The sequence below is a fragment of the Lolium rigidum genome, chromosome 3 (genome assembly GCF_022539505.1).
Source record: "Lolium rigidum isolate FL_2022 chromosome 3, APGP_CSIRO_Lrig_0.1, whole genome shotgun sequence".
Lineage (NCBI taxonomy): Eukaryota > Viridiplantae > Streptophyta > Magnoliopsida > Poales > Poaceae > Lolium > Lolium rigidum.
Genome location: NC_061510.1, coordinates 16180213 through 16193603, shown reverse-complemented (window position 1 = coordinate 16193603; position 13391 = coordinate 16180213). Strand labels below are relative to the sequence as shown.

Sequence of the window (13391 nt, the reverse complement as noted above, 5' to 3'; positions counted from 1 at the left end):
AGGATTATGAAAAAGAAGGAAAGCCGACCAAACCTTAACACACCAACCACACGACGAAAAATATAAGAAAAGAGAAACAAAAGAACAAAGAACCAATGCTGCAACGAGCATGAAACCATGAAACAACCACGAAAGAAGAAGAAAAAAGAAGGAAGAACATAGACAACAACATGGACATACCCAAAATAGCCTTGAAAATGACTAGACAATTCTTGTAAAAACAAACCTCGAGAAGAAGCATCGGCATGAAGAAGAGGCAAAGAGATGCATGATTCGAAGAAACCAAACAAGAACGCTATCGTGCTTTGCGCGCCATGCGATGATCGTACCACAACATGCTCAGGCGCTTTGCCTACAATAAGAACATCAAAAAAGATATCCAATGAAAATGCAGAAGCAACGCCTGGTGAGAAAGGTCCGACAAAACCAGCGCCACGACGCAAACACCATGGCCACTGGAACGTCCCCACCCACGAACACCACGTGCTATGACAACATCGGACGGAACAACCCACGCAGAAACAACAAAACCATGACCCCCGCAGGGCCACGGCCGCGTGACAGCGATGTGATGTGCCATCCATCGCCCACCAACTTGAGGACAACAATCCATAGCCGCCTCGAGGGGCGGCGATGCAGATGAACACACGATCAACCAAATAAGAAGAAACCTACAGAAGCAGCAATAGCCCACCGAAAAGCAATGCACCACATGAAAAGGGAGACAAAGAAGGAGAGTGGGGAGCCCTAAGAAATGGCCAGGTCAGGTGCGGACAAATGATATTTAGGAGTAGCACAAAACATAGCATCTAGCAGACAACATGACGGCAAAGGATGCATCCCAGAGCCAATACAAGATGTGCAGACTGACCGAAGCCAAGAAACAAACACATAGGCACCGACACGTCAAAGCACACGCCATGTAGTATGTCATGGCACCGCGAACATGCCGAGAAATGCCGATTCGTCACCCCCGAGGAACAGGCAGCTGATCGACCCGGCAAGCCGGGCGACGTCTATCATGGCCTAAAAAAACCAAGAGCAGCGAGTATACAATCGAGACATATAGACCCTGCCTCGCATACGTGTCGGGCTAGCAACAATCGCTGGAGGCTCAAAAATCGATCGGAGAAAAAAGAGAAGCTACACATCTTAGTATATAGGATATATGTACGTGCACGTTGCTTTAGACAGCGTGAAACCACTAGTGTAGTAGTACAATTGTGATCTGCCACAGCCCTTGGTTCAGACCTTCGTTGCCACCTGAGCCTCCTTGTCTTGCAGCTCTAGGTTAGGTTCTTCAGAAGATATCTTGTTCGCGCCATTTTTTTCCTCTATGTTTTTTCCCCAGAGAACATTGTACAGCCCTCCAATGAGCAGCACCCCGGCAACGATGCTGCTCAAAAAGAACACAAGAATTGATTTCATCCATAGAGGAGGAGGAGAGGGAGAAAGATCACCAGACTTCAGGACGCACATACCTCCCTAGGCTAACCGCGTCCCCGAGAATGAAGGAGGATATGATGATCGTGAAGATCATCGTGAGCGGCATAGACATGGTGAGGAACACCGGCCCCCTCTTCGCGATCGTCCAAAATTGCATGTAGTACGAAAGCGCGGTGACGATCACGCCCTGCAACGTTGTGAGCTCAGTGGCTGAGCGCATTTGAGCACAAAACTAGTGTGGACACAAAACATTAATCGCGTGGGAAGCTCAGTGTATTACGCTGTAGATTATCGCGACGAGGCTGACATCCCAGCCCAGCTTCCACTTGGAGAAATCTCTCTCGGATGCAACAGCCACGACGAAGGCCTGCACCGACGCAAACGAGATCTGCACCGTGGTGTTCATCAGCTCGGAAGTCTCCTCTATCAGTGGCCCCTGAAGATAGATTGATAAGCGAGCTCCTTAATGATGCCGCTAGAGTAGAATTTTGTTGTTTCTTCGGGCATCTATTGTAACATGTTTAAACTTGTCCTTAATTAATGAAAAGAGGTAAAGTGTCTGCCTCAGCCTTTTACTTGAAAACAAAAACAGTGTAGTGGAAGTTGCTAGTTTTAGTGTACATGCCTGAAGCACTGTCCATAAGCCTGCTAAAACGTTGTAGAGTATCATGAGGAAAATTCCTAAAGCCCATTGTTTCTTGGAATATTGGGCACCTCCTCCGGGGGAACTGCTGCTGCCGTCTTGAAATAGCCGGTGATGGTTGAAAGATTCCAACATCGGCCCATCGTACAAGGCCAGAACCGTGACACCGGCGATGCAGAGAAGAATGCCAGCAATTTTCACTTTACCGTGGAATTTCTTCAGTTTCAGGGACTCCATCCTGTCACAAATCACCAATGAGTAGGAGTAAATTTTCTCTGTTAATGAAAGCAACTCATGACAGTTACAATTCCCCTGCTAGCGACTAAAATAAGTGAAAGTAACATTTCCATTTACCCAAACATTACAGCGAGGATGAAGGTAACCACTGGTTGAACGTTGTACAGTGCCGATGATGATGACGCGGACGTATACCTGAGACCAAGGTTAAATAGGTCGCCACATGCTGTCACCCTGAGAAGAAAAAGTCGGGTTAATTAGTAAGTTACTCATGGAGCACAAATGCTTACATAAGCGTCCGCACAATTTTTTTTTTGCTTACATAAGTACTACGCACTCTTTTTATACTACTAGTAGATATCGTCTAATATGTTGTGTTCTGAATAATTTTCTGTTTTAGTTACCAGCTCGAAGATCCTGGAGAATAACTGACTGGCCACTCGCACTAAAACAATTGGGCTTACCCATACAAGGCATGTATGAACATCTTCCCTGCAACTTTGAGCGTCACCAGTTTAGCTTTTCGCCTGCGCATGCAACAGCCGAAATGAGAGCATGAAAAAAGTAAGTTAATGGACAATATCACAAAGATAACAATCTGGCGACCTCTCCAGCACGAAAGCAGCGGGGATCAATACAAGCGTGGCACTGGCTAGCCGATAGAACATAAACACCAGGGGGTTCATGCCTTGGTCTAGGGCGACCTTGCTCAGGACATGCATGCCCGAGTACATGAGCCTGATGAGAACAACCGCAGCGTAAGCCTTGGCGCCGTTCCCCATCTTGGCAATTGTAAGCTTGCTGCAGATTTGGACTTGGGAGACTCGAACGATCACCAGGTCTCTCTGCTGCCTATATATATGTATGTACAGTACCATAGCCACGACAGCCTAGAATGATTTTGGTACGTGGTGCGGGTGCATCAAGTTCCTGGCACCGGTCATATATGGTTGGGCTCCACTCATCTCGAGATTCAGTTTCCCCCGACTCTGATTCGCACGTGTTCCCAGCATAGTTGAAATATTTGTGAAAAATGAGTTGACCAGTGGCCAATGGGAGATCTCCTTGATTTCCCCAGCTTGGAACGAGTCGATGAAGATATTTATTTAGTGGAGGGTAATGATGAGATGGGACCAGAGATAAGCAACTGCTGGCGCTTCGCGAGACAGCATTTGGACAGTTAACAACCTAGGTCAATGCATCTGCGATTCGTTGAAGAAGTGGCATTGACAGAAGTCTCAAGATGAGATTTCCTTTATTTGCAAGATTATGTGTGGGGGAATAGAGATTCAGCTGTAAGAGCTGAAATAGCCTCCCGCTGGTCCAATGGGAGAAGCAAAATCCACTGCTGAACTGAGTGAGCAGCTCGCCGGATAATCTGCAAAAAATTAGTTCCATATTGATTGTTAAAGATAAAATCATGTCTGGTTCTCCAAACAGCCCAACAAAGGACCGAAACACCAACTCGAATTTTCTGTTTATCCTCTTTCCTCACCTCATTCAGCCATCTACCAAACAAAATTAGTTGCTGGACTTCTTAGACAATAGTTAGCTTGTCCGTGAATATTTCACTGCCAATTATTTACCATTGACAATTCTGATATAGCTGACATATTTTAAGGCTCAGTAGTTGAATAGGAATATTTTTGAAACTATTTACAGGCTGAACTGGCTGCTGAAAAATAATCTACAGGCCACAGCTACTTTAGTCACATCTATTGTTTTATTTTATCTTCTTTAACAGACTGTGAACCCATACAATGAGGATCCATACGCAAAGGAATTCTGTGTAATTTTGCAGCCACTGGTTAACATCTACTGATTTCATATGTTTCACAACTTCGTTGTTATTACTGTATTAGCTAAAATTTCATGACGATTGGAAGGAGAACACATTTTGTATCAAAATATAGTTGATGGAATATTTTCAGTAATATTTTTCCAAGATAGATCCATTCACCACATGTGAAACTGAAGTTTCTCTAAAACTGAATGTTTGCAGTAATTTCTCTGAAACTGAATTTTAAACTGCTGTACCTTCTTCAGGTAACAGTTCAGGGATGAGGACGGCGGGCTCGTTCAGGGGAGGACGGCGAGCTCGTTCAGGGGGAGGGCGAGCTCGTTCAAGGAAGGGCGGCGATCTTGTCCAGGGAGTATAGGAGCTCGTCGTCGGCTGCGCAGTGGCGCATGGAGGAGGTCAAGCCGTCGAGGACAACGACGAGCTCGGCGGCATGGCCGCGAGTAGGCCAGCGGCAATCGCGAGGTGCAGCGGCGCCGCAGGGAGGAGCTCGTGGCCGACGGCGAGCGGCGCAGCGAAGCACTCACGCGGAGCAGAGGAGGTGCAGAGGCGTCCGCGGTGCAGAGAGCATCGGGCGGCTAGCGAGCTCGGGCGCGGCGCAGCGCAGCAGGCAAGCGCGGAGCACGGAGCAGAGAGCAGCCGGCGGCGAGCGCCGCCCGCTCTGCAATGGAGGTCACGGTTCAGGAACACGACGGGGGCGACGGTCCCAGATAGAATCGCTGTATTTGCTGACTTCGTCTCCGTCATAATTGCTGATAGATCGGTCGCCGGGGCCGACGGCGAGCTGATCCTCGACGGCGGAAGGCGGAGATCGAGGACGGAGACGGAGGTCGGGGAAGATCGATGTTTGAAATTCAAACCGGAAGTCCTATTTTGAAGCGTTTTCACTGTTTCTGGACTTTTTTGCAAAAGTTACTTTGTATTGCGGGGTCCGACACTCTCCACGGGACGGAGGGAGTATTAGTTTGTGTAAACCATGTTCCAAACTATGTATTGGCTTGTGTAAAATTATCTTTCAATATATAATATTTGGAACTATGTTTAAATGGAGAAGAGAAAAAAATAAGATGCCTCGTGACCTGCGGTACGTGGAGTTACCCCACTCTAGGCTTGCTCCGGCAGGTTCCTCACCTGAAATTCCCCACAACGGCCCAGGAATCTCGTCGTCTTCCACCGTACTCTGCAGGCCTTGCAGCACACAAACAAACACATGTTAGCTGCAGCCTGCAGGTACCTGTTGCAGGTGTCGGCCCCTTTCCACAAACCACGTACTGACTGATCCAAAAGCATGCTCGTGTAATGTACCTATGTCCAATTGACAGACTCCAATCGCGCTGAGAGACTGGGAGCTGAAATTTTGAGTTATTTGCGCCATAGTAGCCACATTCACGCAAGATGAAAATATTACATTGAACACAATATGCTTTCGTTTATTTATTTTTTCGAATAAAGGGCAAAAGACACCAGCCTCCATTAAGCTGCAAAGCAATAGGTCTGCGAAGTACAAATTATTACAGGTTCGCATTGAGGGGTGAAACCTCCCACTCAAGCTTCAGTTAAACAGTTCCAAAACTACCTTGTTTCAAACATCTTAACTGAAACCTAACCTACACACCCATCGACTAGAGCAAACGTCAGACACAACAAGGGATCATACAGTTTCAGGAACATTGCCAATTTTTCCTTAGCACCCAGAAGGGCGCAGCATAAGCTGCGGCCTTAAAAAAAGAGGTAGTACTACACAGGCTGGCCAAAGGAGGAGAAGAGGTTGGGATTAACCTTGCCCACCTGAAGAGTGAAGACACCGTCAAACTCTACTAAAAATACCACCACCACCATCTCAACGGCTAAAAATGGAGAAAAACACATGCAGAAACTCAAGCACGATGGCCCCAAAGATGGTCAGCAAAACAAAGAGACAGAGGAAAAAATCTTCAGAACTACAATCCTCTATCTTCCATTTTTCAGCCATTGCAATCTTCAAAGCATAAGAGATTGACGCCAACATCTTCTGCACCCAGTCCTTTTATTCCCCCGTCAAAGGAGTTAGAATCCCTGTTTCTTGATCGATTTGGTGGAAGGAAACGATGAGTCTCTTCGGCCTTGGAAGCAAGTACGATTTTCTATGTTAATTGTTTTTTCATGGTTGGCTCAGTATCCTGCATAGTACATTCCTGGTTAATCTCTCTTTCTGGTGGGTTGATGGCAGCAAGAACCAGAGGACATTTCGGCCGAAGAAAAATGCACCATCTAGTAATAAGGTAGGTAATTTACCAAGTAAGGATTAATCTCTTCTCCTTGTCTTCTCTTCATGCTTGCAGCACCCCATCAGGTGTCCTTCAAAGAAAAACATGATTCAACATCTCAAAAAAAATTAATCTAGTAAAGGATTATAAAAATGGTTTAATTAATTTAAGAATTATAAATTAGTATGCAAATGTAAATGAGGACATTGTATTGGTAAAATATCTGGATCAAGTTGCAGATAAGTAGTTTTTCTAGTTAAATTTGTGGGGACTAAGGGCGTACTTTTATTTGTTATTTTCTGGTATGTGTGACGTAGGGTGTACAGCTGAAAAAGCATATTGATGCAACCTTAGGAAGTGGTAATTTGAGAGATGCAGTTCGACTGCCTCCGGGGGAGGAACTCAATGAATGGCTAGCTGTTAACAGTAAGCTTTTTTTTCGCTATCTTTGGTACGGAAAAATCGTACACTGAAACCTTATCATGTACTGTACACATTTTTTTGTCCACAGCTGTTGATTTCTTCAATCAGGTCAACATCTTATATGGCACTCTAATAGAGTTCTGTACACCTGCTACATGTCCTACTATGACAGCCGGATCCAAGTAAGGTGTATTCTTCTTTAGAACAGCCATGATGTGAAATTTTGGTTATAGTATCAATATATAGTTTGTAAAGTATTTCTTATTGGACACAACAAAACATTTCAGATTTGAGTACAGATGGGCTGATGGAGTGCAGATAAAGAAACCAATCGAAGTTTCGGCACCAAAGTATGTGGAGTATTTGATGGACTGGATTGAGGTCCAACTCGACGATGAGTCACTTTTCCCCCAGAAACTTGGTACTTAATATCTCATACGACACTGCATAGTTTAAAATTTGCATTCATTTTTATAAGTTTCTACTAGGACTTCGGTGTGGTACAGTGTTGGTCTGAGTCATTGCATTAAATATTTGTGCAGGAACCCCTTTCCCACCAAATTTTCGGGAAGTTGTGAAGACAATATTTAAGCGACTTTTCCGTGTTTATGCTCATATTTATCACACACATTTTCAAAAGATTGTGAGCCTCAAAGAAGAAGCCCATCTTAACACCTGCTTCAAGCATTTTACATTGTTCACATGGGTAAGTTGCCTCACGCCTTGCACCGTCCTTATACATCCCACCTTAGTAATCACGTTAGTATGCACCATCTTATGATAATTCTATTTGGTAGGGAATATAATATAATATAATATTGTACCAATTGGCAACTTAGCCAATTGCTATTGTTGACCATAACTTTTTTTTGTCGCATCCTAGAACTCGGAAAGGGGAGTGAAAACAGGATGATTATTAATTCTCATGTATGGTATGAAGATGGACAAAGATTCCCAACAGATATAGTTTGTTCAATTTAAACTGACTGCATATCACCATGAATATTTGAAAAATGCACACTTTGTGATAATTTGATAGTGTGTTTATTTTTGACTAATGTTAAATGAATGTATATGGTGGTTCTTGAAGTTCAAAATAATTTTTATGTTTCTTGTGTAGGAGTTCAAATTGATCGACAAGGCTGAGCTCGCGCCACTTATTGATCTAATTGAATCCATTGTGACAGTTAGCTAAACTGATATCAAGGAGAATGATACCACTCTAGCAAATAAGGTGTATTTTGAATGTATGTTCCATGTCTTCTCCATAAAATTGAGAGATGCAACTATGTTTTTGTATCAAGAATCAACTGCTTGGGGCCTAGATGAGGCTTGGTTATTTGATGTATTTTATGGGCATGGAGTTTTGGTTCCCATGAGCATATATATGCGGCTGAAAGAACATTAAATTTTTGAAAACAGAACATAAAACTTAAAAAGCCTAAATTTTGTGGACTTGTTTTTGCTAATATGGCTCGTGTTTGTGCAGAATTGTCATGTAAAAAAATAAATATGTATGTTTTCCTGGTAAAAAGAGAGAAAGTTTGATGCTCTAAACAAGCAACAATTTTTGGCACTCAACTTGTCATTTTCCACATGTCACAATATTCGTGTTTTCTCCATAAAAATTTCGAAACAATCATCTGACACGAGCATATACATGAAAAAAACATATTTTTTGGCACCCATAAATTATTTTTCTGCATGCAGGAGCATAAGCTTTTGGGGGCCGAATTGCATTTCTAGTATTTTTTTAGTGTTTTTTTCACTCTAGACTAATGTATTTAACTGAAATACACTAGCAATGTCTTTATTTACCGAACAACCTAAGGAAAGGTTTGTGGGTATAAATAAATTGGGTCTTTTAACCCGTAAGCTTACATATCAATTTGTTCTTGGTACTTCAGTTTAACGAAAACCGATAGTTTTTATGAAATTGTGTTTCTGTGTTATACCATTTGGCTGGGAAGTTTCATTCTCTAAGAATTGACAATTTTTTACTACTAGAATTTATATCTTAAACCCGCATTTCTTGTTGAAAACATTTAACCCACAGTTTGAACATTCCACTTGCAATTGTTGCCTACGAAATTCTAGACTTTGACTTGACGAACTCCAATTCTCAACCAGCAGTGATACAAAGTATTTTATCCATGAATAAACAAAGTTTTGTTATCACAGATGCAAACTTTGTACAAAAAGTAGGCTTCGGGACGGCGCATGCCAATTTTACTAGTTGAAGAATGAAGCTTTCAACTCAAGAAAGAACGTTACCAATTAAAAACATGTGAAGATTTTCAAATCTCCAAGTATCACATGTCTAATATCATCAAGAAAATTGATAAGGACATTCTCCACTAAGTATGACGCTAGAGAAGTGTGCTGCCAACATGGATTGAGGTGAAGGGTGGAAAATTTGCCAAAATCTAGATGGCAGAACATTATGAACTTCAATAGTTGTTTGTAAGGAACTATGGATTTTAGTTTGTGGAACCAATCATTTTTTTTTTTTGAAAGAGGCAAGGCCCTGAAGGACCTAGACTATGCTGCATTAGTCAAAGAGGTTGGTACAAGTTACATAACGGGACACAATAAAAAGAAAAAATACAAACCAGTCCCTGGTTTTTTCCATGGAGAGCCTCTAAACTAATTGCAGAAAAGCAATCAGGTCCCTCTATCACACCGCAGCTTGGGAATGAACTGCTCCGGCAACCACCGTCTTCCTCGTCGGGGACAGAGCCACTTGGGAGGGAGAAAGCGAGAGGTGTCACCATCGCAGTATCAGGATCTGGCCTCCGAAGGAGGTTGTTACGACGCCTACCTTGCATCGATTGATGCCATCTCTGGGCATCAGAGATCGATGACCCGCCAGTGGTCACCGTGGGATAGCTCGAAGAAGAAGCAGCACAAGTCTCACCGGCTGCCAGGGAATCCATGTCACCACCGATGTCCTCCCCCTCGCCGCCACGGCCGGCCAAGAGGACATCCGGGAGAACAGGAACCTTGAACTGCCGGCGCCAGCGCTTATTGACCGAGCTCGCCTCGGCCGTTCCGCTCACCATCCACCTCGGATGGAAGCAAGGAACCACTGGAGGCTTCTCCTTGATGCTGCGCCACCGCATCGGGGAAGACGAGCTCCAAACCGCCTTATTTGTTGAGATGCCTGGGACGGAATCACGCTTCAGCCACCACCCCCGCCACCGGGGCCACGCCGCCGCACCATCCAACACCATGGAGGTCCAGATCTGACGGAGGAGAACCGGAGGCCTACTCCAAGACGCCACAACCGGACAACTACACCTAACTACCTCTATTCTAGCGCCTTTCCCTCGCCATCTCCGGCCGGCAGTGCCGGCGTGCTGCCAGGCCCGGCTCTCTTGAAGGGGCCTGCAATACTGTTCACGGTGGGAGATAAGAGAGGGGGGGGGTGAGGGCCTGAACGATCTGTGGAATCAATCATAACTTAACCATATAATTATGGAGAGTCGTTTCCTGGAACACCCCATATATTGTGAATATATATCGACCGATATGAGAGGTTTCCACAGAAGATATAATGGGCCAATGGATCTCGCTAGTCTTCTGTCGTAGGGCTCGGCTCTTTGTCTCGTTGTCACTCTCTGTTGCAGGCGAGGGCCTCTAACGCTCTTATTGACTCAGTGTTAGAGATATATCAGATTGATGGTATTGGAGGTGTCGCCAGGAACATGAAACTAATGGTTTTCCTTCCTCGCGAAATAATTAATTTTAAGGAAATTTTTTGTTTTTTCCATTTTGTTTGGATTGATTTGGACGGTTCAAAGTGCAAATTTTGCTTAAGGGGTCCCAAATTAAATCTGAGTGTTGAGTTTTGCCGTTCATACGTGTTGCGCTCTCGTGAGTCCAGTACACCAGCGCAGCGGTAGCTGTACGTATGCGCTCGGTGGCACACGCCTGTCGCCGTAGAATAGAACGTACCACGACAGAAACTGACCTCACTTGACTCCATCACGACACTGCCCTGGACGCATCTGCAGCCGCCAGACCTCTGACACAAGCTAAACTAAAATTTTGCAAGGATGCCAAATCTGGCTCAAACATCGAGGCATCTTTCCAGTAAATTCCTCCGATCCGATCCGGCGTCACATGCAAGATGCAACACCACCATGGCCCCATCCTATTTCTGCAAGAATTGACTTTTCTACAGATCCAAATCGCAGGATAATGAGTGCATCTCTTTACAAAAATATCTCATTATCCCTTGTCAAGAAAGAACCATGAATTGATATTTTCATGAACCAGATTAATCAGAACGGCTTCAATTACCTAGCCATGCCGGCATAGTAGACGATGATGGGACGAATAATTAATTTTGCTCTATCTCGCCATCGTGAATACATGTACTCCGTTCATGTTCAGTTGTCCAGCAGGCATGCGAACGCCAGGTCATGTACCAATCAGTGGCTATTTAAAGTGAAACTATCTCTAAGCAAAAGAAGATCACTGCAATAGAGTAGTAGGATAATTTTTGCATCCTAGAGAACAGACACAGTTCAAATAATATTCTCGCGCAACTATCCACCATCTCAGAGTACATTTTCAATCCTAGACAGGCAAGTGTGGTAGGTACCCAAGTTTAAAAAGAACTGCCAGGTGCATTCCAAAGATGAAGCAGCAGCCTCTGGTACATGCATTGGGATGTGTATAGTGGTGGGTAATTAGATAATTTCATGATTAAATCTACAATCTAAATCATGACGTGTGGAAGTACTAGCATCAAATTCTCTAATATAAAACAGCATGATGAGCAGCATTATTTGCTTGCAAAACATGATGAAACAATAGGTTAGGGCACAATGGATGGTCTTTGGTAGATGACTTGAACTCGGCGTGCAACATAGAGTTATAGATAATTCAAAGTTGCCTCACTAGCGAGGGCCGTGTGCATTGAATTCATACCTACTCACATCATCTAAAAACTGGAGGTTGCACCAAGCCTCCCAACACCGAGTCGGGAGCACAAATTGATCCAACAGACCCTCAGTATGTAGAGTTGCGCACGCTTTAGAAGTCATCGACGCCATCTACTGCTGACCCATCTTCAGGATAGAGCTCAAGGCATTGACCTTGTCAGGCCTACCGACGAAGCCACCACAATATCAGACATTACCGCCATCGTCCAGTCCGGGATACCTAGATCTAGGGTTTCCCTTATAGCAACATGAGTGAATAGAGACAAGATGCAACGATGATGCCTTCAACAAGGTAACGACACGAATATGCTGCTACCACAAAGACTGAAGTCAAAGCTCAGTTTTCATTGACAGTGCGCCTCCTAAACTAGCAATCGAGACTAAATGTGGGATCCACCAAATATAACCGACCGACCATCCCAGCCGAATGGAGAGGCCACAGTAACCAGTCGGGTACAGAGCCCCTGGAAGGCCTAGCCCAGTAGCACCTTCGAGGTGCCATTATTGGGATCGAAGAGGTGCAAATCGCGGCCCATCCGAGCCAATCTAGGACCAGCTCGGGCCTTCCTACACAAAGCCACCCACCGCTACACCCTAGCCCACGCGACCCCGAAGCCCTACCATTGAGCGGCTAGAGCGGGCGTTGCCGCTGCAAGCCAAACACGACGGAGGAGATCTGTCGCAGCCGTGCCACACAGGCTTTGCCCTGTGATGCAAGCATGTCGGCGAGAGGAGGGTAAATACTCGGGGGAGGGGTGGAGGGAAGCGTACGATACCTATTGGCTCTAATACATTATTTAATTGATGAACTAGCCAGCTCAACCTAAATTTTGAACTGACAAAAAGCCTATACTATATATATTGCAACACTTTCCCTTATCCTCGAGGTTGGGCATAGAAGATCTTGAACGTTAGATTGATAAAAGACCACAACTATTTTTACTGCTTCCTACTACCTTAAATATTTCTCGCAGCTTAACGAAGAAGAAAGTTCACTTTTAGTCCTTGAATTGTCATGAAAGTTCATTTTTGGTAAAAATTTAGTTTGGGTCAAAATAAACCTTGAAGTACTCTCATAATTATTCACTTTTAGTCCTTGCCCCAATTGCGAAAAAGCTAGACTTACGGACTGAGTCCTACAAAAATGTGATACGGAAGGACCTGGTAACCTCTAGTTGGTTCGATTGTTTGTGCCGTCCGTGATTTCTGGGTTGCAAATGCTCCACGTGATTCCACGTCTGTCCGTAGGTTGGATTCCATAGGAATCAGTCCGTAGATGTAGTGTTACTCCCCCAATTGAGCCAAATATCTACCACGGGTGGCAAAATCTCAAGGCTATGGTGCAAGTGCGGAGAGGCAGGAGGATGCTGGTAGGAGAAGTTCGAGGTATGTTCTTACTGAAAATAATTTTTAGGACGAAAAGTAAACTTTCCTAAAAGTTTAAAGACGAGAAGTGGACTTTCTTCATTAATGAATACACACACATTTTTTCTTGTATTTTTTCTATATCTGCGACAAGTATTAAGACCCGGAGGTAGTACCAGAGATGATGCAAGTGAGTCAACATTACAGTACCATATACTCTCTTTAGTGAAAAAATAAATTAAACTAACTTTTACAAAAACGGTTATGTCATCAGAACAGTT

At 44.2% G+C, this 13391-nt stretch overlaps 2 protein-coding genes across 2 annotated transcripts; one reads left to right on the top strand and one right to left on the bottom strand.

Moving 5' to 3' along the window:
• Positions 1–295: 295 nt before the first annotated feature.
• Positions 296–3108, bottom strand: LOC124694403 (WAT1-related protein At5g64700-like). Its single transcript, XM_047227392.1, has 8 exons — positions 2933–3108; positions 2791–2853; positions 2444–2560; positions 2072–2327; positions 1727–1882; positions 1482–1633; positions 1252–1396; positions 296–352 (listed from the first exon to the last, which is right to left on the bottom strand). The coding sequence occupies exons 1-8, from the start codon at positions 3106–3108 to the stop codon at positions 296–298; spliced, it is 1122 nt and encodes a 373-aa protein (XP_047083348.1).
• Positions 3109–6211: 3103 nt separating this feature from the next.
• Positions 6212–7988, top strand: LOC124694401 (MOB kinase activator-like 1A). The gene is made up of 7 exons (XM_047227390.1): positions 6212–6237; positions 6334–6385; positions 6688–6796; positions 6882–6975; positions 7081–7214; positions 7336–7499; positions 7914–7988. Exons 1-7 carry the CDS (start codon positions 6212–6214, stop codon positions 7986–7988), a joined length of 654 nt encoding a protein of 217 aa, XP_047083346.1.
• Positions 7989–13391: the final 5403 nt, after the last annotated feature.

What these genes read in the sequence shown, in the direction of transcription:
- LOC124694403 (XM_047227392.1), bottom strand. Translation starts at nt 3,108, where the DNA reads ATGGGGAACGGCGCCAAGGCTTACGCTGCGGTTGTTCTCATCAGGCTC. An exon ending in ATCCTCGCTGTAATGTTTGG is followed by an intron (nt 2,328 to 2,443) that starts GTAAATGGAAAT and finishes GATTTGTGACAG; the next exon opens with GATGGAGTCCCTGAAACTGA. An exon ending in AGGCTCAGGTGGCAACGAAG is followed by an intron (nt 353 to 1,251) that starts GTCTGAACCAAG and finishes TTCTTATTGTAG; the next exon opens with GCAAAGCGCCTGAGCATGTT.
- LOC124694401 (XM_047227390.1), top strand. Translation starts at nt 6,212, where the DNA reads ATGAGTCTCTTCGGCCTTGGAAGCAA. An exon ending in ATGCACCATCTAGTAATAAG is followed by an intron (nt 6,386 to 6,687) that starts GTAGGTAATTTA and finishes TGTGTGACGTAG; the next exon opens with GGTGTACAGCTGAAAAAGCA. An exon ending in ACTTTTCCCCCAGAAACTTG is followed by an intron (nt 7,215 to 7,335) that starts GTACTTAATATC and finishes ATATTTGTGCAG; the next exon opens with GAACCCCTTTCCCACCAAAT.